This window comes from Scyliorhinus canicula, chromosome 7 (assembly GCF_902713615.1).
Source record: "Scyliorhinus canicula chromosome 7, sScyCan1.1, whole genome shotgun sequence".
NCBI lineage: Eukaryota > Metazoa > Chordata > Chondrichthyes > Carcharhiniformes > Scyliorhinidae > Scyliorhinus > Scyliorhinus canicula.
This window is the reverse complement of record NC_052152.1, coordinates 106,225,153-106,247,795: the sequence shown is the minus strand read 5'-3', so window position 1 is coordinate 106,247,795 and position 22,643 is coordinate 106,225,153. Positions and strand designations below refer to the sequence as shown.

Here is a 22,643-nt window from a genome sequence, read left to right as displayed (position 1 = left end):
TATTCAAAGCATCACATTCCCCAGTAAACAAACATCAGAAAAAACGGTCAACAAACATCAGAAAAAACAGTGAAAAGAAAAACAACCCCAGAAACCACCACCCCTCAAACCAACTCCCAGTAAGACAAAGTTAACTTTAGCCATCGAAACAGCCTCTTATTGCACATAACGCTACTTATTCAAACCAACACAAAAGTGATTTTTAACAAATCACCAACTACAGTATTCTCCAAGGATTTGGTGTCTTTAGTTCGCCTCCAGTCTTTTTTCCTTGATGAAAGTACATACATCGTCTGGTGTTACGAAGTAAAAATCCCGTTCCTCATATGTGACTCACAGGCGGCTGGGTACAACATCCCGAACTTCACCCCCTTCTTAAAGAGGACTGTTCTTGCCTGATTAAACCCAGCTCGTCTCTTGGCCAAATCCGCACCCAGGTCTTGATAAATGCGCAGCTCACAATTCTCCCACTTGCTGCTCCGTTCTTTCTTGACCCACCGCAGAACGGGTTCCTTGTTCAGGAATCGGTATAAACGTACCACCATCGCCCTCGGCGGCTCGTTTGCTTGGGGCTTCTTCGCGCTCTATCCACTTCCAGGATGTTCGTCACACTGGCCCTCGCATCCGATCCCTCACTGCCTTCAGGGAGGCCGACGATTCTCAGATTCTGCCTCCTGGATCTATTCTCCAGGTCCTGCATTCTTTTCTTGCAGTCATTCATCATCTCCATCTAAGTCTCCAGCACGGTTATGTATTCCTCGTGCTCGGACACCTTTTTCTCCACCTCCTGGATCGCACGTCCGTGGGTTTCTTGATTCTGCACCACCTGATCAATCGAAGCCTTGATCGGGTCCAGTGTGTCCTTCTTAAGCTTGGCGAAGCAACTTCAGAAAACTTCACCAGCTGCTCCGTCGACCACTGTGCTGTCTCTGCGGCCCTGCTTCTACGCCGTGCTTTCCCACGTTGCCAGCTCTGCTCGCGTCTTCCTTGTAGGGCTTTGTCTTCTCACACGGCCACTTCTGGTCCAATTCTCCATACACTGGAGGGGAATTTCTCCTCACTGTCTCACTCTTCACCGATTTCCCCCCCGAATTTTATGGGATAAACTGGGGGAAAAGTTCCAAAAGACTGTCACAGGTGGAAGCTATCAAATGTGCAACCTACTCCTCCGTGGCCACCACCAGAAGTCCACTTCACTCATCTTTTAATAGATTCTATTTCTGGTCGCAGCATTCTGTGTCCTCACAACCCAAAGCATAAAATAAATTATCCCTTAAATGATACTTGTGTTCTTTTGGTGGCATTTAAGGGGAGACAGTGGTATCGTAGTAATATCACTGAGCTAGTATTCGAGAAGACTCAGGCTAATGTTCTGGGAACAGGGGTTCAAATCCCACCACAGCAGCTGGTGAAATTTGAATTTGAGTAATAATCTAAAATTGAAAAACTAGTCTCAGTAATGGTGACCATGAAACTATTGTCAATTGTTGTAAAAACACATCTAGTTCACTAGTGCTTTTTCAGAAAGGAAATCTTCCTAAATGTGACTCCAGACCCACAACAATGTGGTTGACTCTTAACTATCCTCTAAAATGGCATGGCAGACCACTCATTTCAAGGGCAATTAGGGATGGGCAACAAATGCTGGCCTTTTCAGTGATGCCCACATTCCATGAAAGAATATATATTTTTAAAAATCTTTCATTTATGCTTTACTGATTGGTGGAACTATTTTTTCCTAAATTGCCTTCTCCAAAGCTCTTAATCTTGAGCACCTCAGTCTGATCTCCTCTTAACCACATTTTTTTAAATGAAATGAGCAAGTTTGTTGAGTCTTTCCTCATAAGTGAAGCCCCTCATCCCTGGTATGACCATAGGTGTTCTGCTGTTATGGATTCAATTAACTCAGAAGCCTTGGAAGACGTTAGACCGTGGCTCCTATGTCACCCCAGCCCAGCATTGTTCTTCCTCGTCAAACACTGGCCTGCTGAATAATGAGGGCGTCATGACTGCTTTATGAATAATGGCTGTTGACGTGCATAGTGAGCCTTATACCACCTGCATATTAATCTTCTTAAATTATATGAGGCGTCCTGATGCCATTTGAAAATGAAAAATGAAATGAAATGAAAATCGCTTATTGTCACGAGTAGGCTTCAAATGAAGTTACTGTGAAAAGCCCCTAGTCGCCACATTCCGGCGCCTGTCCGGGGAGGCTGTTACGGGAATCGAACCGTGCCACCTTCCTAAAGTAGAAAACACAACACTGTGTAGCATATTCTAATTGCTGCCTAATCAATTATTTGTATAATTTTAGCATCATCTCTACTTTTGTACTCAACATCCATGTTTATAAAACCTCAGATCTAATTTTTTTAAACAGCTTTATCCGCATGTCCTGGCTTTTTTCAAGTTTCATCATTCATTCATATATCATGTCAATCTTTCTCCCAAAATTTTTTTGAGCTTTTCATCATGTCGTTTGTTGATTATCATTTGCTAACTCACATGAAGCCTCCTGTCTACTGGGAACCTGAGAGAGGGTTCAGCAGGGATAGATGCACAGCCAAAATTAGAAGAGACATCAAGCGAGTGAGGAAGGCACAGAATGTCTAGACCAGTTAAGTCACAAAGGAGTTTGGCAAGATTTGAGATTTATTTTACTTCAAGAAGCCTGATGAAACAAGGCAGATGAATTGAGGACACAAATTATAACATGGGGGTATGATGTCATTTCTGTCACTGAGTACATGGTTGAGAGAAGAACTTGATACAGGATCTTCAGGCAAGATAAGGAAGGGGGTAAAAGAGGAGGGGGTTTGCAATTTTGATCAGGGAAGCAAAATACAGAGGTAAGGAGAGATGGCATCTTAGAAGGCTCTTCAACTCAAGCCACATGGGTAGAACTTAAAAACCAAAAAGAAGTAATCGCATTGCTAGGAGTGTTCTATAGGCCCCATAACAGATCGAGAGACATATAAGAGCAGATATTATAGGCAAATTTCAGAGAAGTATAAAAGTAATAGGATAGTGATAGTGGGGGATTTCAACTTCTCCAATATTAACTGGGGAAGCCAAACTGTGAACGGTTTAGAGGGAACGGAATTCTTAAAATATACCCAGGAGAACTTTTGAAGCCAGTACGTAGATATGAAATTAAAAAATGAAAATCGCTTATTGTCACAAGTAGTCTTCAAATGAAGTTACTGTGAAAGGCCCCTAGTCGCCACATTCCGGCGCCTGTTCGGGGAGACTGGCACGGGAATTGAACCTGCGCTGCTTGGTCTGCTTTAAAAGCTGGCTATTTAGCCCTGTGCTAAACCAGCCTCTTACAAGGGCCCCTTACAATGTCCTACAAGACAGGGGGCGGTCCTGGACTAATTGTCGGTAACAAAGCTGGTCAAGTGGTTGAAGTATTAGTGGGGGAGCATTTTGTAGACAACGAGCATAACTCCGTTAGATTCAAGATTGGCATGGAAAACGACAAGGATGGGCTTGAGATCAAAGTTCTAAACTGGGGGAAGGCGTATTTTCATCAGATATAATTAGGCCAGAGTGGACTGGGAGAAGACACTTTTAGGTAAAATTGTGACAGAAGTGGGACGCATTCAAGAAGGAAATAGGGAGAGGGCGGGGCCAACATTTTCCAATCAAGAAAAAGGCTGGGCCCGGCAAATCTGGTGAACCCTGGATATCATGGGATAATACAGCATTGCATCAGGAGAAAAAAGGAGGCTTATGGCAGATACGTAGGGCTCAATACAGCAGAACCCTAGGGGTGTATAGAATGTGCAAGAGGGAACTTAAAAAGGAAATTAGGAGAGCAAAAGGGGGACATGAAAGGATACTGGCAGGTAAACTAAAGGAAACTCCTAAGTTGTTTTACAAGTACATTAAGGGTAAAAGGATAACTAGGGAATTAGTAGGGACTATTAGGGACCACAGTGGTAATTTGCCTGTGTGCCGGAGGATGTAGGTAGGGTTCCAAATGAATACTTTGTGTCGGTGTTAGAACATAGAACATAGAACACTACAGCGCAGTACGGGCCCTTCGGCCCTCGATGTTGCGCCGACCTGTGAAACCATCTGAAGCCTATCTGACCTACACTATTCCATTTTCATCCATATGTCTATCCAGTGACCACTTAAATGCTCTTAAAGTTGGCGAGTCTACTACTGTTGCAGGCAGGGCGTTCCACATCTCTACTACTCTCTGAGTAAAGAAACTGCCTCTGATATCTGTCCTATATCTATCACCCCTCAATTTAAAGCTATGTCCCCTCGTGTTGGTCATCACCATCCGAGGAAAAAGACTCTCACTGTCCACCCTATCTAACCCTCTGACTATCTTATATGTCTCTATTAAGTCACCTCTCAGCCTTCTCCTCTCTAACGAAAACAACCTCAATTCCCTGAGCCTTTCCTCGTAAGACCTTCCCTCCATACCAGGCAACATCCTAGTAAATCTCCTCTGAACCCTTTCCAAAGCTTCCACATCCTTCCTATAATGTGGTGACCAGAACTGCACGCAGTACTCCAGGTGCGGCCGCACCAGAGTTATGTACAGCTGCAGCATGACCTTGTGGTTCCGAAACTCAATCCCCCTGCTTATAAAGGCTAGCACACCATATGCCTTCTTAACAGCCCTATTAACCTGGGTGGCAACTTTCAGGGATTTATGTACCTGGATGCCAAGATCACTCTGTTCATCTACACTACCAAGAATCTTGCCATTAGCCCAGTACTCTGCATTCCTGTTACTCCTTCCAAAGTGAACCACCTCACACTTTTCCGCATTAAACTTCATCTGCCACCTCTCAGCCCAGCTCTGCAGCTTATCTATGTCCCTCTGTATCCTATAACATCCTTCAGCACTATCCACAACTCCACCGACCTTCGTGTCATCTGCAAATTTACTAACCCATCCTTCTACACCCTCTTCCAGGTCATTTATAAAAATGACAAACAGCAGTGGCCCTAAAGCAGATCCTTGCGGTACACCACTAGTAACTGAACTCCAGGATGAACATTTGCCATCAACCACCACCCTCTGTCTTCTTTCAGCTAGCCAATTACTGATCCAAACCGCTAAATCATCTTCAATTCCATACTTCCTTATTTTCTGCAATAGCCTACCGTGGGGAACCTTATCAAACGCCTTACTGAAATCCATATACACCACATCAACAGCTTTACCCTGATCCACCTGTTTGGTCACCTTCTCAAAAAACTCAATAAGGTTTGTGAGGCATGACCTCACGGGGCCTCACGGTAGCATGGTGGTTAGCATCAATGCTTCACAGCTCCAGGGTCCCAGGTTCGATTCCCGGCTGAGTCACTGTCTGTGTGGAGTCTGCACGTCCTCCCCGTGTGCGCGTGGGTTTCCTCCGGGTGCTCCGGTTTCCTCCCACAGTCCAAAGATGTGCGGGTTAGGTGGATTGGCCATGCTAAATTGCCCGTAGTGTAAGGTTAATGGGGGGATTGTTGGGTTACGGGTATACGGGTTACGTGGGTTTAAGTGGGGTGATCATTGTTCGGCACAACATCGAGGGCCGAAGGGCCTGTTCTGTGCTGTACTGTTCTATGTTCTATGACCTACCTTTCACAAAACCGTGTTGACTATCGCTAATCAACTTGTTCTTTTCAAGATGATTATAAACTCTATCTCTTTTAACCTTTTCCAACATTTTACCCACAACCGAAGTAAGGCTCACAGGTCTATAATTACCAGGGTTGTCTCTACGCCCCTTCTTGAACAAGGGGACAACATTTGCTATCCTCCAGTCTTCCGGCACTATTCCTGTCGACAAAGACGACATAAAGATCAAGGACAAAGGCTCTGCAATCTCCTCCCTGGCTTCCCAGAGAATCCTAGGATAAATCCCATCTGGCCCAGGGGACTTATCTATTTTGACATTTTCCAAAATTGCTAACACCTCCTCCTTTTGAACCTCAATTCCATCTAGCCTGGTCGACTGAACCTGCGTGTTCTCCTCGACAACATTGTCTTTCTCCAGTGTAAACACTGACAAAAAATATCCATTTAACGCTTCCCCTATCTCCTCTGATTCCACACTTGTGAGAGGGACGATGTGGGTATAGAAATCAGGGAGAAGGACTGTAATAAAATTAAAGAGATTAACATAGACAGAGTAGAGATTCTGAGTGGTATGGCAGGCTTAAAAATAGACCAATCTCCAGGGCCGGATGAAATGTATTCCAGGCTGTTGAGTGAGGCAAGGGAGGAAATAGCAGTGTGCTGGCAATAATTTTCAATTCCTCTTTGGCCACTGGAGAGGTGCCAGAAGACTGGAGGAAAGCCAATGTGGTACCATTTTTCAAGCAGGGAGGAAGGGATAAACCAGGAAACTACAGACCAGTCAGTCTAATCTCAGTGGTGGGGAAACTATTGGAAGCAATTCTGAGAGACAGAATGAATCTGCATTTGGAGAGGTGGTGATTAATCACAGTCAGCATGGTTCTGTTAGCACAGTGGGTAACACTGTTGCAAAGGAGCTGGGAGCGAAATATGGGCTGGAAAAGGGGGAAATGTTTAGATACATGCAGGTTTGCGGTTTTGCCAGGAAGGAGATACAGAGCTTCCCGGTGGAGCCTGCCTCCACATTGCTGGAGGAGGTGCTGACGATGGGGAACTGGAGAAGGGAGTAGTGTCGGCGGTTTACGGGGCTATTTTGGAAGAGGAGAAGGCACCACTGGAAGGAATCAAAGCAAATTGGGCGGAAGAGTTGGAGAAGGAATGGAGGAGGGGTTCGGGATGTGTGGGTGGAAACCGGAGCACCTGGAGGAAATCCACGCAGACACGGGGAGAACGTGCAAACTCCGCACAGAAAGTGACCCAAGCTGGGAATCGAACCTGGGACTCTGGCACTGTGAAGCAGCAGTGCTAACCACTGTGCTACCATGCCACATAGTGTCTGTGTGTGGGCGTGCCTTTCCATTTTGAAAGCAATTACTGTCACCACTGGGGTGAACGTCTCCACCTCGTGCACGAGTTTGGGGCTGATACAGCTGAAGGTGGTATATAGAGCACACTTCACCTGGGTGAGGTTGACCCGGGCCCTCGGGAGGCCATATTTGGGGTGTCGGACCAGCCGGCGGGGGCCTTCGCCTCGTTAATCGCCCGAAGGCGGATCCTGTTGGTATGGAGAGCAACCTGTGCCCTGGCGTGGCAGGGTGACCTGTTGGAATTCTTAAATCTTGAGAAGGCTAAGCTTGAACTGAGGGGAAAGATGGAAGGGTTCTACAATTCATGGGCATTATTCATTATGCACTTTCAAGAATTGGATAACATTGAACATTAGGGGGTTGGGGGGGAGGGGGACTGTTATGTGTTAATGGTGACTATGGGCGATTCCTGAGTCCCTTTTATTATTTGTCTATGTTAACATGCAGGCTGCTGTTTGGGGGTTTGATGGGAGGATGGGATTGCTGTTGTTGATATGGGGATTGACATTGTATTCTCGGGCAGCACGGTGGCGCAGTGGTTAGTGCTGCTGCCTCACGGCGCCGAGGTCCTAAGTTCGATCCCGGCTCTGGGACACTGCCCGTGTGGAGTTTGCACATTCACCCCACAACCCAAAAGATGTGCAGGGTAGGTGAATTGGTCATGCTAAAATGCCCCTTAATTGGAAAAAATGAATTGGGTATTCTAAAAAAAATGTTTTTTAAAAATACTTTGTATTACTGCTTATTGTTTTGTTGGTGGGCGTAAATCTGGGAGAAAATGTGAAAAAGGAGAATAAAAATATTTTTGAAAAAAAGAATGACTTGCTTGCGGACCTGCTTGATTTGAGCAGAGTGTAGGTCAGAGGAATGCTTTCTAGATTGCTGATGAACAAGTGCCAAGATCGTTCACCGATCATAGATTTATTTTTAGCTGTTCAGGAATTATGGGTTTGCTATCAACCTGAAGGAAAGAGAAGTTATGTAAAATGCTGTACATAGCAAACAATATGTCCAACAGTCCACTGACAGTGAAGAAACTGAACTCAATGTGGCAGTGGACTTCACCAAACTGTCAAGCGTGTTGACAAACACTGACCATCTCAAACAAGAAATGTATGAGTTTGCATTGGAGACATGAATTGCTCCTTTGGCAGGCTGAAACAATCAGTCAGCTAGCGTGGCATCGTGTTTTACACTAAGACTAATGCTCCAAGTTTATTACATCCCAATGTTCTGGACCCTGACTCTGCTATTCGCCATCAAACTTGTGGTGCAACTCAAAAGGTAGGAACACATTATCACAGAGCAGAATTGTTGAAAATCAATCAATGTCAAGACTATGCAAATAAAGGTTTGGCTCCGTTGGGAAGGATATACGTGTGTGATTGATATATGTCATGATGTGGAGATGCCGGCGTTGGACTGGGGTGAGCACAGTAAGAAGTCTTACAACACCAGGTTAAAGTCCAACAGGTTTGTTTCAAACACGAGCTTTCGGAGCACGGCTCCTTTCGGAGCACGGGTTCACCTGAAGAAGGAGCCGTGCTCCGAAAGCTCGTGTTTGAAACAAACCTGTTGGACTTTAACCTGGTGTTGTAAGACTTCTTATTGATATATGTGGCATATGTGCTCAGACATGGTAAACATTTGCACGATAGGCAAAAGCAACATTTTAAAACAATTTAAGGATGGCCTGAAACTGTATGGCTTTGTCAGAAACAGCTAGATGGCATTCAGATCTATAACAAAGAGGATGACTTTGCAATACAGTGGTGGCAGCAGTAACAACTGAGTGAGCAGAAAAGATTTGCTTGTATGGTCAGTGGGCTAGACAAGTTAACCACGTCAGCAATCAGCAATTTACTTTTGGCCGAACCAGATACATTGGCCTGAAGGGATGGGTGTCAGAAAACACGTCTTTAACCTCTTGAATAACCCATAGCAATGATTGATCCTGAAACATAGCCTTAATAAAACAATGCAGCTTTGTATGTACATTGCCTTTTGGTTCAGCTCATTAATGAATAGAACAGAATTCTTCATTGCCTGCAGTGCAGGATTTTTGAAGAACTCCTGATCACCAACCATGCAACCTCATTTCATGCATTCTTCATAGAGGCCAGAGTTCCACAGGCATTTACTTTTTCTCAAGTTGGATAGCACTCTTCACTCTGATGAAAAAAAATGCTTGTATCATGTGCCCATTAAAGCCAAATGGCCTTTGTGCTTTAGTTGCTCCTTAAAACTGGCATAGTTCATCCCAACCTATGACAGATGGTTCACTTCTTGAGAAACTGTTGGGTCAAATTTGTCTGCCATCATAGATTGGTGCCTTTTCCTAGTCCAAAATGGATCCCCCCTGAAATTTCATACTACCATATGACAGAGGCTAATATCAGTCATAGGTTGATACTCTGACAATGCCTGAGTCGCTATCGGAACTTGCAGCCCCAATGGGTACGGGGTCTGTAGAAGAGCACTTTAAAGGAGCAACCTGAAAAATATTTATAATTAAAGGTTGGCACTTTCAATTGTAACAAAAGATTATAATTAATTATAATTAAAACTGACTTATAACTGTTGCATTTTGTGCTTTCTTAATTGTCTTTCCATAAAACTGCATTGAATTAATGGTCTTGCAACCAAAAAATTAAAAATACCATTTATGCATGAGTTTTTCTCAATGGAACAAGTTTGCAACTTATTTTGTTCCTTTCATTCCAGGTTGAGTATCTTGTACAACAGAACGTAATCCCCCCTTTCTGTAATTTATTGGGAGTTAAAGATGCTCAGGTAGTGCAAGTTGTGCTTGATGGACTGAACAATATTCTAAAAATGGCTGGCGAGGAAGCAAGCACAATAGCAGAAATGATAGAGGAATGTGGAGGTAAGCTTTCAGAACATGAATTTTTCTCATATGAAATCCATTTTTGGCATGCCCATTTAAATCATGGGAACTGAAAAAGTATGTGTATAGATTGCAGATAAAACTTAGTGAAAGTCTGTACTGCTCCATCAGTATTTCATTCGTAGATCAAAATGATCTTTACAATTGTTTCAACAGCTTCTAATTTTCTCCCCGACAGGTTTGGAAAAAATAGAAGCCTTGCAGCAACATGAAAATGAAGAAATCTATAAACTAGCTTATGAAATCATAGATCAATACTTCTCTGGTGATGATGTAAGTAGAAAATTGATTTCTTGTTTCGCTGACAGGCAGTTGATTTCTGGGGAGGGGGCAGGTGGATATTGGAAATATGTCTTAGATATCTTAATTCCTCAGTGTCGACGAGATACATGTGCAGTGTCATAAATATTCAACTCGCCATTGAGCAGCAAGTTTGTTCCTTGTGGGTATTGGTTCTGTGCAAATACTTAACACAGGAAGTCACTGTTTTTCTTTGCTTGTGAAATAGAGCAGTACCATTTCAGCAAGAGTGCAAATGACAATCAGCTGCCCCTCTGTCCTTGTTAACATTTGCAACAAAACCACGACTTGTAGCTGGAGCGACAGAAGTAAACACTGGTTTTGCCCCTTTTGATGGTTGACTTCTGCCACAATCGCCTTTCATTTAAATCCGGAAGTAAATTTATCCAGAGTTGACGTCTGGTGGCGGCCATGGAGGAGTAGGTCACACATTTGATAGCTCCCGCCTGTGATGGACTTTTGGACCCTTTTCCCCCCCCGGTTTTTTCTCGGTTTTATGGGATTAATCGGTAAGGAGTGAGACAGTGAGGAGAAATCACCCTACAGTGTATGGAGAATTGGACCAGAAGTGGGCGAGTAAGAAGACAAAGTTCTACAAGAAAGACGCAAGCAGAGCTGGCAATGCGGGAAAGCTTAAGAAGGACGCGTTGGACGAGATCAAGGCTTCGATTGATCAGGTTGTGCAGAACCAAGAAATCCACGGACGTGCGATCCAGGAAGTGGAGAAAAAGGTGTCCGAGCACGAGGAATACATAACCGTGCTGGAGACCAAGATGGAGATGATGAATGACCGCCATAAAAGAATGCTGGATAAGCTGGAGGACTTGAAGAACGGGTCCAGGAGGTAGAATCTGAGTATCGTCGACCTCCCTGAGGGCAATGAGGGATCGGATGCGAGGGCCACATGCTGGGGAGGTTGACGGGGGCTGAGGTGTTCCGCCGGCCCCTGGAAGTGGATAGAGCGCACAGAGCCCTCGCGAAGAAGCCCCGAGCGAACAAGCCGCCGAGGGTGATGGTGGTATGTATGCAGCGGTTCCTGGAACAGCGTTCTGTGGTGGGCCAAGAAAGGACAGAGCAGCAGGTGGGAGAATTGCGAGCTGCGCATTTATCAAGGCCTGGGCACGGATTATGGCCATGAGGCGAGCCGGGTTTAATCAGGCAAAATCAGCCCATTTAAGAAGGGGATGAAGTTCGGGATGTTGTACCCAGCGCGTCTGTGGGTCACATATGAGGACCGGGAATTTTACTTTGAAACACCAGACGATACATTGACTTTCATTAGGGAAAAAAGACTGGATGTGAACTAAAGACACTGAATCCTTGGGGAGAGTATTGCAATGGCGATTTGTTGACAATCAGTTTTGTGCTGGTTTGAATAAGTAGTGTTATGTGCCATAAGGAGCTGTTTCGATGGCTAAAGTTAACTTTGTCTTGCTGGGTGGGGGGGGGGGGGGTTCAGTGGTTGTTTTTCCACTGTTTTTTCTGCTGTTTCTTTACTGGGGAATGTGATGCTTTGAATATGTATGTCCAAGTGGGGGGGTGAGGTGAGAGACAAGACTAGATTGAGAAAGGGGTGGGTTGGCCAAGTATTCCATTCGGGGCTGGACCCAAAGACCAGGGGAGTAGCGATTTTGAATAATAAACGGGTGGCATTCGAGGCAGGGAGAATCGTGTCAGACGGGGGGGGCAGGTACATAATGGTGAGATCCACGTTGGGTGGATCTACGGTTAGTTTTGAGAGAGGGCAACGCCAGCTATGGAGGCTGGATGTGGGATTGTTGGCAGACGAAGCGGTCTGTGGGCGGGTGAACAAGTCCATCCAGAACTACCTGGAAACAAATGATACGGGGGAGGTCTCTGCAGCAACGGTCTGGGAAGCTTTGAAGGCAGTGGTCAGAGGGGAATTAATCTCGATACGGGCCCACAGAGAAAAGGTGGAATGGGCTGAGAGGGATAGGTTAGTTGAGATACTCCAAGTGGACAGGAGATACTCGGAGGCCCCAGACGCAGGGCGACAGAGGGAGTGACGGAGGTTACAGGCGGAGTTTGGGCTGTTGACTACAGGGAAGGCGGTGGAACAGCTGAGGAAGGCAGGAAGGGCGAACTATGAGTATGGGAAAAGGCAAGTAGAATGTTAACGCACCAGAAAAAGGGAGGCAGCCAGGGAGATAGGGAGAGTAAAGGGTAGAGGTGGGATCACAGTCCTGGACCCAGTGAGTGTGAATGAGGTGTTTAAGGACCTTTACAGCAAATTATATGAGACGGAACCCCCCGGCTGGGGTGGAGAGGATCAGGCAGTTTTTGGGTCAGTTGAGGTTCTCGAGGGTGGATGAGGATCTGGTGGAAGGGTTGGGAGCCCCAATTGAAATTGAGGAAATGATGGAAGGGGCTGGAGGGCACGCAGTTGGGCAAGGCCCTGGGGCCGGACGGCCACCCGGTGGAATTCTATAAGAAGTTTTTGGAGATATTGAGCCCACTGCTGGTGAGGACATTTAATGAAGTGAGAGAGAAGGGAGTCCTCCCCCAACAATGTCGAAGGCCTCGATTTCATTGATCCTGAAACAGGAGAAGGATCCGGAGCAATGCGGGTCATACAGGCCAATTTCTTTACTGAACATGGACGCCAAACTGCTGGCTAAGATATTGGCCACAAGGATAGAGGATTGTGTCCCGGGGGTGATAGGGGAAGACCAGACGGGATTTGTAAAGGGCTGGCAACTTAAGGCCAATGTTCGAAGGCTTTTAAATGTTAACGTGATGCCCTCAGAAGGAAGGGAGATGGAGGTGTTGATCGCGATGGATGCGGAGAAGGCTTTTGATCGGGTGGAGTGGTGTTACCTGTGGAAGGTGCTGGGAAAGTTTGGGTTTTGTGAGAGCTTCATTGACTGGGTGCGGTTACTCTCAGGCACCAGTAGCGAGTGTGCGTATGAACCGGTTGAGGTTGGGGTATTTTAAACTACACCAAGGGACGAGACAAGGGTGTTCCTGCTCCCCGCTACTGTTTGCCCTGGCCATAGAGCCATTGGCCATGGAACTGGAAAGTGCTTGTTTGGGGGTGTGGAGCACAGGGTCTCGCTTTACGCAGATGATCTGCTATTGTATATTTCAGACCTATTGGAGGGGATGGGGGATGTTATGTGAATCCTAGGGGAATTTGGTAATTTTTCGGGGTATAAATTGAACATGGGGAAAAGCGAGATGTTTGTGATACAGGCGAGAGGGCAGGAGAAGAGACTGGGAGAGCTGCCGCTTAGAATGGTAGGGAAGAGCTTTCGGTTTCTGGGAATCCAGGTGGCCCGCGAATGGGAGGCACTGCATAAGTTAAAGCAGTCGGGGGAAGGGTGGGTTGGCACTACCAAACTTTTGTAATTACTACTGGGCGGCGAATATAGCCATGATTAGCAAGTGGCTAGTGGGGGAAGGGTCGGTGTGGGAACGAATGGAAGCAGCGTCATGTAAAGACACAAGTTTGGGAGCACTGATAACGGCACCTCTTCCATTCTCGCTGGCCTGATACTCCACAAGTCCGGTGGTGGTGTCGACTCTGAGAATCTGGGGGCAGTGGAGGAGATATAAGAGAGTGGAGGGAGCATCGGTTTGGACCCCGATTTTATAATAACCAGCGGTTTGTACCAGGTAGGCTGGATGGTGAGTTCTGGAGATGGCAGAGAGCAGGAATTCATAGAATCTATAGTGCAGAAGTGCCCATCAAGTCTGCACAGGCCCTTGGAAAGAGCACCCTACTTAAGTCCCATGCCTCCACCCTATCATCTTTATCCCGGTAACCTACCTAAACATTTTGGACACTAAGGGGAATTTCAATCCATCTAACCTGCACATCTTTGGACTGTGGGAGGAAACCCAAGCACACACTGGGAGAATGTGCAGACTACACACAGACAGTGACCCAAGCCGGGAATCGAACCTGGGACCCTGGAGCTGTGAAGCACCTGTTCTAACCACTATGCTACTGTGCTTCCCATAATTAGGAGCATGGGGGCTCTATTTATAGACGGGAGCTTCCCCAACTTGAAAGCCTTGGAGAATACATTTGAATTGCCAGCAGGGAATGGGTTTAGGTCTCTGCAGGTAAGAGACATCTTGAGAAGGCAGGTTCAGGCCTTCCTGCTGCTGCCGCCACGGGAGATGCAGGACAGAGTGGTCTCCAGTACATGGGTCGGAGAGGGAAAGGTATCAGATATCTACCAGGAACTTTTGGAATCAGAGGAAACTCTGGCGGAGGACCGTAAGGGCAAGCGGGAAGATGAGAGATAGAGGTGGGTCTGCGGGCTGATGCCCTAAAAAGGGTTAACACATTATTATTATAAAAATTGCAAATACCCTAATACAAATTATTTTTTAAAAGTTGTGGGCAGAGTGTTGATCAAGTTGACTGCTCTGTATTTGATGGTGTTGAATTTCTTGAGTATTGTTCCAACTGAACTCCTACAGATTAACACAAAAAAGACCATTACGCTCCTGACTTGTACTTCCAAGGTGGTAGAGGGACTTTGAAGAGTCAGGAAATGAAAGACCGATTTGCAGAATATGCAGCTTCAACCTTTGTGTACCAGCAGTATTTACAAGACTGGTCAATTGAGTTTCTACTTACTCAATGGTAACTTCCAGGATGATGTTGCTAGTACACTCCAATGGTAATGTCACTGAGGAGTGCTTGAACTCCTTTCGGCTATTAGAGACATCTGACATTGTGGGGACAAATTCAAGGTCAAGTATTCAAATTCGGCCAGACTATGTGTTTTTTTTAGTTAAAAGTATCCCTGGTATTGGAGATATTGATTTATTCTTCCCCTTTTAAAACAAAAATTTGCCAGTTAATAAAATTGAATGTCTTAAGCCGAAACCTGCAACAATAGTTTTCTATTTCTTCCATTTTTATGTATACCGTTTGAATATCTATCTTCATTGTTGATTTCATTTCAAATTTTAGATTTTTCTTTTGTTCACTAATTGATGAAGTTGGTACTTGGTGCCAAATGCTGCTGCTTTAAATTGCAATTGCTCTCCAGCATTGATGTGTGAAATGTAAAGTGATAACATAACCATTCTTTGTGCTCGACGCTGGAGGCATGAAGACTTTCTGTGATAGATAAAAATGTTAATATTCAGTGTTAAAAATGTCTCTATCTTTAATTCAGAAGTAATGATTAAATCTAACACAGAGGGGTTGAGGTGGAATTGCTGGCTCTTTGAATGACCGAGCAAATGAATATAGAATATTGCAAAGAAGGTGGTTTACTTTTGTTCTCAAACTGACCTCTATAGACTGTTGGGTGATGCCCAGTTAGGTAGCTCAAAGGGAAATCCAGTATAATTGGAACAGTGCCTTTTTTAAAAAGAAAAGGAAGTGAAAAGCTATTTGAACAGTTATTTTTTATAAAGTGGGCTGGAAGTTACATTCGTTGTGTAAGCATAAGAGACAGGCATAAACCATTCAGTCCCCTCGAGCCTGCTCTACAATCCAATAAAGATCATGGCTGATCTTCGACCTCCGTTACACTTTGCTGCACTATTCTCATCCCGTGGTTCCCTCAGTCGCCAAATATCTGTGGATCTGTGATTTGAATATACTTAGTGACTTGAGTATGCACATTGTCTGAGCGAGACAGTTCCAAATATTCACAACCCTTTGAGAAAATTAATTTCTCCTCATCTTGATCCTGATGGGCAGCACAGCAGCACAGTGGTTAGCACTGTTGCTTCATAACACCAGGGTCCCAGGTTCGATTCCCAGCTTGGGTCACTGTCTGTGCAGAGTCTGCACGTTCCCCCGTGTCTGCGTGGGTTTCTTCCAGTTGCTCCGGCTTCCTCCCACAAGTCCCGAAAGACGTGTTGTTAGGTAATTTAGACATTCTGAATTCTCCCTCCGTGTACCTGAACAGACGCCGGAGTGTGGCGGCAAGGGGCTTTTCACAGTAACTCATTGCAGTGTTAATGTAAGCCTACTGGTGACAATAAATATTATAATTGCCTACTGTTAGTTTTAGACTTGACCCCTACTTCAAATTCCTCATCAAGTGGAAGCATCCTTCCAGCATCAACCTTTTCAGTTCCTTGCAAATCCTATGTTTAAATGAGTTCATCTCTCATTTTTCTAAAAACTTTTCTAGTCTATTCAATCCCTCCTCATTGGTCAGCATCCCTCACCATGGGAATTGTCTGGTGAATCTTCATTGCCCTCCCTCTAAGTCAAACATGTCCTCTTTAGGTAAGGAGACCAAAACTGCACACATTACTCCAGCTCTGGTCTCAGCAAAGCATTATACAATTAAAGAAATACTCCTTTACTGTTGCACTCCAATCTCTTGGACTAATACTACTTTACTCATTTAGCCAATCCCTTTGTAGGTAAAAACAAATTACATTTATACAGCACTTTCCCCTGCCATTGGATGTCATAGCGCTTCACAGCCAATTAAGTATTTTTTTTCAAAGTATAGTTGTTGTATTATAAGAAAAGTGGCAGCCAATTTGCATACAGCAAACTCCCACAAACAGCAATGTGATAACTAGATAATCTGTTTTTATGATGTTGGTTGAGGGATAATTATTAGCCACAGTGGATAGCTCCTCTGCTCTTCTTCATAATAGAACCATGGGATCTTTTACATCCAACCATGGAGCCTTGGTTTAATGTCTCATCCGATAAACAGCACCTCCAACAGTGTAGAGCTCTGTTGTACTGCAATAGAGTACCAGCCTTAATTTTGTGCTCAATTCCTAGAGTACAACTTGATCCTTGTGACTGGGCAAGAGCGTTACCAACTGAGCCACGGCTGATATTCAAAAGCTACTTGCTTTCCTAATTGCTTACTGTACCCAATCCGAGTGTTAACTCTGTGATCCATCATTGGGACAGCATGGTAGCACAAGTGGATAGCACTGTGGCTTCACAGCTCCAGGGACCCAGGTTCAATTCCCACCTTGGGTCACTGTCTGTGGGGAGTCTGCACATTCTCCCTGTGTCTGCATGGGTTTCCTCCGGGTGCTCCGGATTCCTCCCACAGTCCAAAGACGTGCAGGTTAGGTGGATTGGCCATGCTAAATTGTCCTTAGTGACCAAAGGGTTATTGGGTTACGGTGATAGGGTGGAAGTGAGGGCTTAAGTGGGTCGGTGCAGACTCGATGGGCCGAATGGCCTGCACGGTATGTTCTGTGTTCTATCAGATTGCGATTTGGAATTCTGGCCATTTTCATCTTTCTTTAGGAATGCCTGTGCCAATTGTAATACTCCAACTGCGGTACTAACTGAAAGCAGTTAACTTAGCACAAACTAAGGATTAAAACTTGGTATTTCTGCACTATTTCATTCAGCTGTTAGTTTGGTCTACTCATTGAGAATGTATGCACGAGGGCAGCACGGTGGCGCCGTGGCTGGCACTGCTCCCTCACGACGCTGAGGTCCCAGGTTCGATCCCAGCTCTGGATCACTGTCTGTGTGGAGTTTCCACATTCTCCCTGTGTTTGCTCTGGGTTTCGCCCCCACAACCCAAAGATGTGCAGGCTAGGTGGATTGACCATTCTAAATTGCCCCTTAATTAGAAAAAATGAATTGGACACTCTAAATTTATAAAAGAGAATATATGCACTTAAACAAGGTATTGGATCCAACCAGCTGAACTTGTTAACTTATGCCATCATTTGAGAATTGCAAATACTTAAAACTGTCAACTCACTTTTGAAGTAAATTACTTCACTGCCCTCTCGGCTTTGTGATCTGTTTGGTACAAGGTCTTTTCTTTTTAATATAAATTTAGAGTACCCAATTATTTCTCCAATTAAAGGGCCAATTCACCTAGCCTGTGCATCTTTTTGTGTTCTGGGGGTGAGGCCCACGCAGACACAGGGAGAATGTGCTAACCGCACTGCTGCCCTTGTACAAGGTCTAATCAGTGAGTTTCCATTTTATTTTTTATCTCCATGTGGTCCATAAGGTATGTGGTGCTTTTCATTTTAAATATGCAGTGAATTAGATCCTATTACTCAAAATGTATATTCCCGATGAGTTTACCTAACAAGTAGCTCAACAATACATTTCAGAAATTCCCAGTTTTGATCCTGAGTCTGTGCTGAGTTAGATGATCTCAACTGGTATTGGACAGGAGGGAGATGCCAATTGACATTAGCTGCAAGTACAATGATCATTAATTATGACCATTAATTACCTATCTTGGTGTACCTTAGCTCAAGATTTGTGTGGAAACGACTGGCTTGAGTATCTTGTCTGTTGACATTTCTGGTGATGTGTGAATCCTCTATAGTTTTATCGTCTGTGAAAAGAATTACAAGTTTGGTTTAACCTTTTAAAGCTTTCTGATGTTTAAGAATGGCAATGCATATCTGCCTGATGTAGAAATAGAACATTTACCTTCCATTTCCTCAAAGTTTAGATTCCGTGTTTTACAGAGAGCAATTGGATTGGAAAGAGTGAACACAGGGATATAACATATAAGGGTTTAGGCTGAACCTTGAAGCTGTAGCGCAGTTTCAGATGGTTTATAACTGCTGACTGAGACTTGAAGAGTTCCAAATATTGGTTAATACTTACCAAGAGTTAATGGGACAAATGAGATAGTCCAAATCATTTCTTACATAAACCAGTTTCAACAAGGAAGTCATGCTAATTTATCCTCTGTCTCCTCTCAATAGATCGATGAAGATCCGAGTCTCCTTCCTGAAGCAACTCAAGCTGGAACTTTCAGTTTCGATCCCACAACAAACCTTCAAACAAAGGAGTTTAATTTCTAAGCTGAGAAGATTCTGTAGCTTCCCTGCCCCTTGCCAACCCAAAACACCAAAAAAATTCACCAAGCAGAAGTGTGATGGAGGCTCGAGAGACATCTGCGCATCTACATTTGATGCTTTTTGAAAAGCCTAATTATCAATCACTCAGCAATTGCCAAAATTTGCTACCACACGGATTGTTGACAGGTGTGCATGATTCTTGTGAGCCCATGAGTAACTATCATATCAACAAATGAGGGTAATCCCCAACATCGCCTGTGATTATACCTTTCCCTCCCTGGTACCTCATTCCTGTGACAGTAGTAGCAGTCTCACTTACAACGTTGCATATTAGGCACACAAGATAGTAGCTCTCTACATAGAACAGGAAGATTTCTGAACGATTAGGTATTTATTAATGGGACTTGCAAAAAGAGACTTGGCTTTGACGTGTGAAATAGGTTTTTTTAGAAGACTTTTCACCGGGGCTTACAATAGAAGGATTTGCAAATACTGTAGAACCATCATGGCCAAAGTAGTCCATGGATGAACCAAAACCAGGATTTTTATTTTTCTGGCGACTGCAAAAACACTTTTTTTTTTGCTATAGGGAGGTTTAAAAAAAAAAAAAAAATCCTGCTTGCATCCATGCTAGATTGTTGTGCTTGCACTGCCTCACAGACTAGAGCTGGAAACTAAACTTAATGAATGGAGCCAAGTTTAACCACAACTTCTTGACAGTTTGTGCAAGTTCTGTGAAAAAGAGCCCCTGCTGATTACTACAACCACTACTAGAACCTGTGTTTTAATTTTTTCTCCCTGCTCTTTTGAAGTACTTAACAAATGCTGTGCATGGTGTTTTACCTGAGCTGCAATTATTATATTGATGTGACTTGAGCCTCTGCTTTAAGCTGAAAGCAAGATTCAACCATGTTTCATATTCACGTTCAGGTTTCTCACTCCGTTAGATGAATCTGAGTTTCTAGCCCCAAAAAAATCTTTAAATTAACCATTTAATCTACTGCGAATCTTGCTTCCAACTGTTAGGTGAATCAGTATTTTTTAATTTCAGGTTAAGCCGTAGTAAACTAAATTGTTGGACTTTTAATGGGTTTAAACTGTGGAGCTTCCATGTTTGCAGTGACACACAGTCTTAGACAGTCATGCATCGCAAATTGACCGTTCCTTACTGTGGATACTGCTGATGGCTGTGAACCAGCAGCTGTTTCATTAAATTTGGCCATGGACTTGAGTGTTATTGACGAGAATCTAAAGCCACACTTTTTATTCAAATGGCTAAAACAAATTGATGAAAAGGAGTAAAATGTACAAAAAGGAGTGTAAATCTTTACGGGGAATGTAACGTAAGCATTGTATAATGCTGTACAGAAGCTTACAGTTAAGTGTACATCTGGTCCGTTAACGTTGAATGCTTTATTTACTGTATTTAAGATACACAGGTTTTTTTTTGTAGGTATTAGGCTAGGTGACACTATTCAGGGATGGGTTTTGTTGCTGTGGTGACTGGATGTAAACTTTCCCCCCCCCCACGCATTATTGGAAAGGGACAGAAGATTGCATTGAAACTAAAGTAGTTATCAAGTGTGGGCAGTATCTACTGTAACTGAATCAGAGAAATGCAATCAAAGCTCTGCAAATGAGTTGTTTCTCATTGATGAACAAAATTGTGCAGGTTTATATCCATCTTAATACCTTGCCGCCAAGACTGAGCCACTTTAAAGACTACCATGTCTTGTATCTTTACAGGATACAAGCTATATAAAACTGCAAGATTTTTACTTGCTGATGAAACTGTTTTAATGATACAAATAGTGTTTTGGCCTTGGTTATTTATATCCTTTTTATAAATTTTAAATTAAAATCTCTTTAAGGTGGCTCATTTCAGCTCTTCTGCCTGAAGAATGAGTTGGATTTCATTGTGCCTTTGTTTTTCCTATATATTTTTATGTTGTAAAATCTGCTACATATGGTAACTGCATAATATCCATTCGCACAATATAGAATTTAAAATGTTGTGTGTGTGATTTACTATGTGGAAAGGGACATTCAGTATCAAATAATTGTAGAATCTAAAACTCAAATTCATGTTTAAATACTACCTCTTGTTTTAATGATCTAATTGTCAAAGTATTATTCCCCTGACCCCCCCCCCCCCCCCCCCCCCCCCCCAACCACACACACACACACACACCAATCACCCAAATAAAAATCCTCCTTCCCTAATTTGGGTGTTGATTCCTCACCAGGATGCAATTCAGTGGGTTTCTCATCAGCAGCCCAGGATCCACATGAAGGACCCGAGTCCAGCTCCCTTAGCCCAGTAGCTTGATCCTATTTTTGGCCATGTTATTTTACAATTTGTCCTGTTTGAATTTTCTTGACCTGGAGATTTGAGAAGGGCTGTCTTAATGGACTAATCTTCATTAGAAAACACAATCTATGCAAATTAATTGGAACATGCATTTAAACTTTATAGATGCCCTGCGATGCTCCTTGGTACATGCCTATTCAGCCCATGAAGGTAAGAGGGGTCACCTCTGATATAAGAGACAACGTATGTTTCAAAGAGGAAACACAGTTAATAGTGTCTGGAGTATTTCATAATATAGTATCATGTCATGGGTTTATTTAAGGGAAAAAATTTATTTTGTCAGGGGCAGGGGAGTATAATTTTGCCTACGTGACAAACTAACATGGTTGGGTTTTTATATAAGCTTTAAGCTGTTTTGGAGGGGTTTCCTGCTGTTTCCTGCTTCTATCAGGTGGCTTGGTTGCTTTACCTATGTTGGTGAGTTATAACAGAAAAGTATCTCTTCCTGTGCTTATTGTAGAGAACCTACATACAGTTTTTTTGTGAAACACAACATCAGCCCTGGAGCATATTTCAGAGCAAAATCGTTCCCTTCCTATTTTTGCATATCAATATCCAGACATACTGCGAGTAATTAAGATATTTTAAGTCATTAAAATAATTTTACTAGTTAATTCCCTTCATGACTTTTGTAAAATAAAAATGTTGTTAAATGACTTATTGGCATCTCCAGGAGGTGAAAATGTGATCATAACCATTTATTTAATTAAGATTTGTATATAAGAGTTCAAGTTGAAAAGAAACTCCCATTGAGATTTCGGGGGAAATCATTTGAGAAGATTTGGTGATAAAATGTTTACTTACAGTGGGTGGCTGCAAATGGAGTGCAGCGGATGGCAGAATTCTGACCAAAAACAATTACAAATACTGGCATCTGAAATAAAACAGAAAATGCAGACAACTCCAATACAATGTCTACCTGATACATTCACCTGGTTTTCTTTGAGAGGCTGACACCAAGTTTACCAGCATTTTGTCTTTTTATACAGTGTCTGTCACAATTGAGTAATCTCTAGTAATTGCTCATTGTAAATCATAACCCACAACTGTGAACATAGTGACTGCTTTGCACAATGGATTTAGTGGTAGTGACCCTATTTGGGAAATAAACAGAATTCCAAACTGATGTGCATTTTCCCCAATATGTCTAAACTGAACTACAATTGGAATTAAGGTAATCACTGAATAAAGTTTGTTTTTTTATTTTCTTTTAGAGACAGTATGAAATAGAATGACTATGTGCAAAAAGTGTTAATTTGATAAGGTAGTGTGCAGTTTTATGCGCTGCTAATCGTTATTTTTTTTTATTTTCTTTCCTCTGGAATTGGAATT

General features: G+C 43.5%; 1 protein-coding gene across 1 annotated transcript in view; it reads left to right on the top strand.

Moving 5' to 3' along the window:
- Positions 1–22,437, top strand: part of LOC119969249 (importin subunit alpha-4) — a 122,414-nt gene extending 99,977 nt beyond the window's left edge. The window contains exons 14-16 of the mRNA XM_038802606.1: positions 9,691–9,853; positions 10,053–10,147; positions 18,845–22,437. Coding sequence (XP_038658534.1) covers positions 9,691–9,853; positions 10,053–10,147; positions 18,845–18,943 — 357 coding nt within the window. The 3' untranslated portion in view covers positions 18,944–22,437. The remainder of the gene's footprint in view (positions 1–9,690; positions 9,854–10,052; positions 10,148–18,844) is intronic.
- The last annotated feature ends 206 nt before the right edge of the window (positions 22,438–22,643 follow it).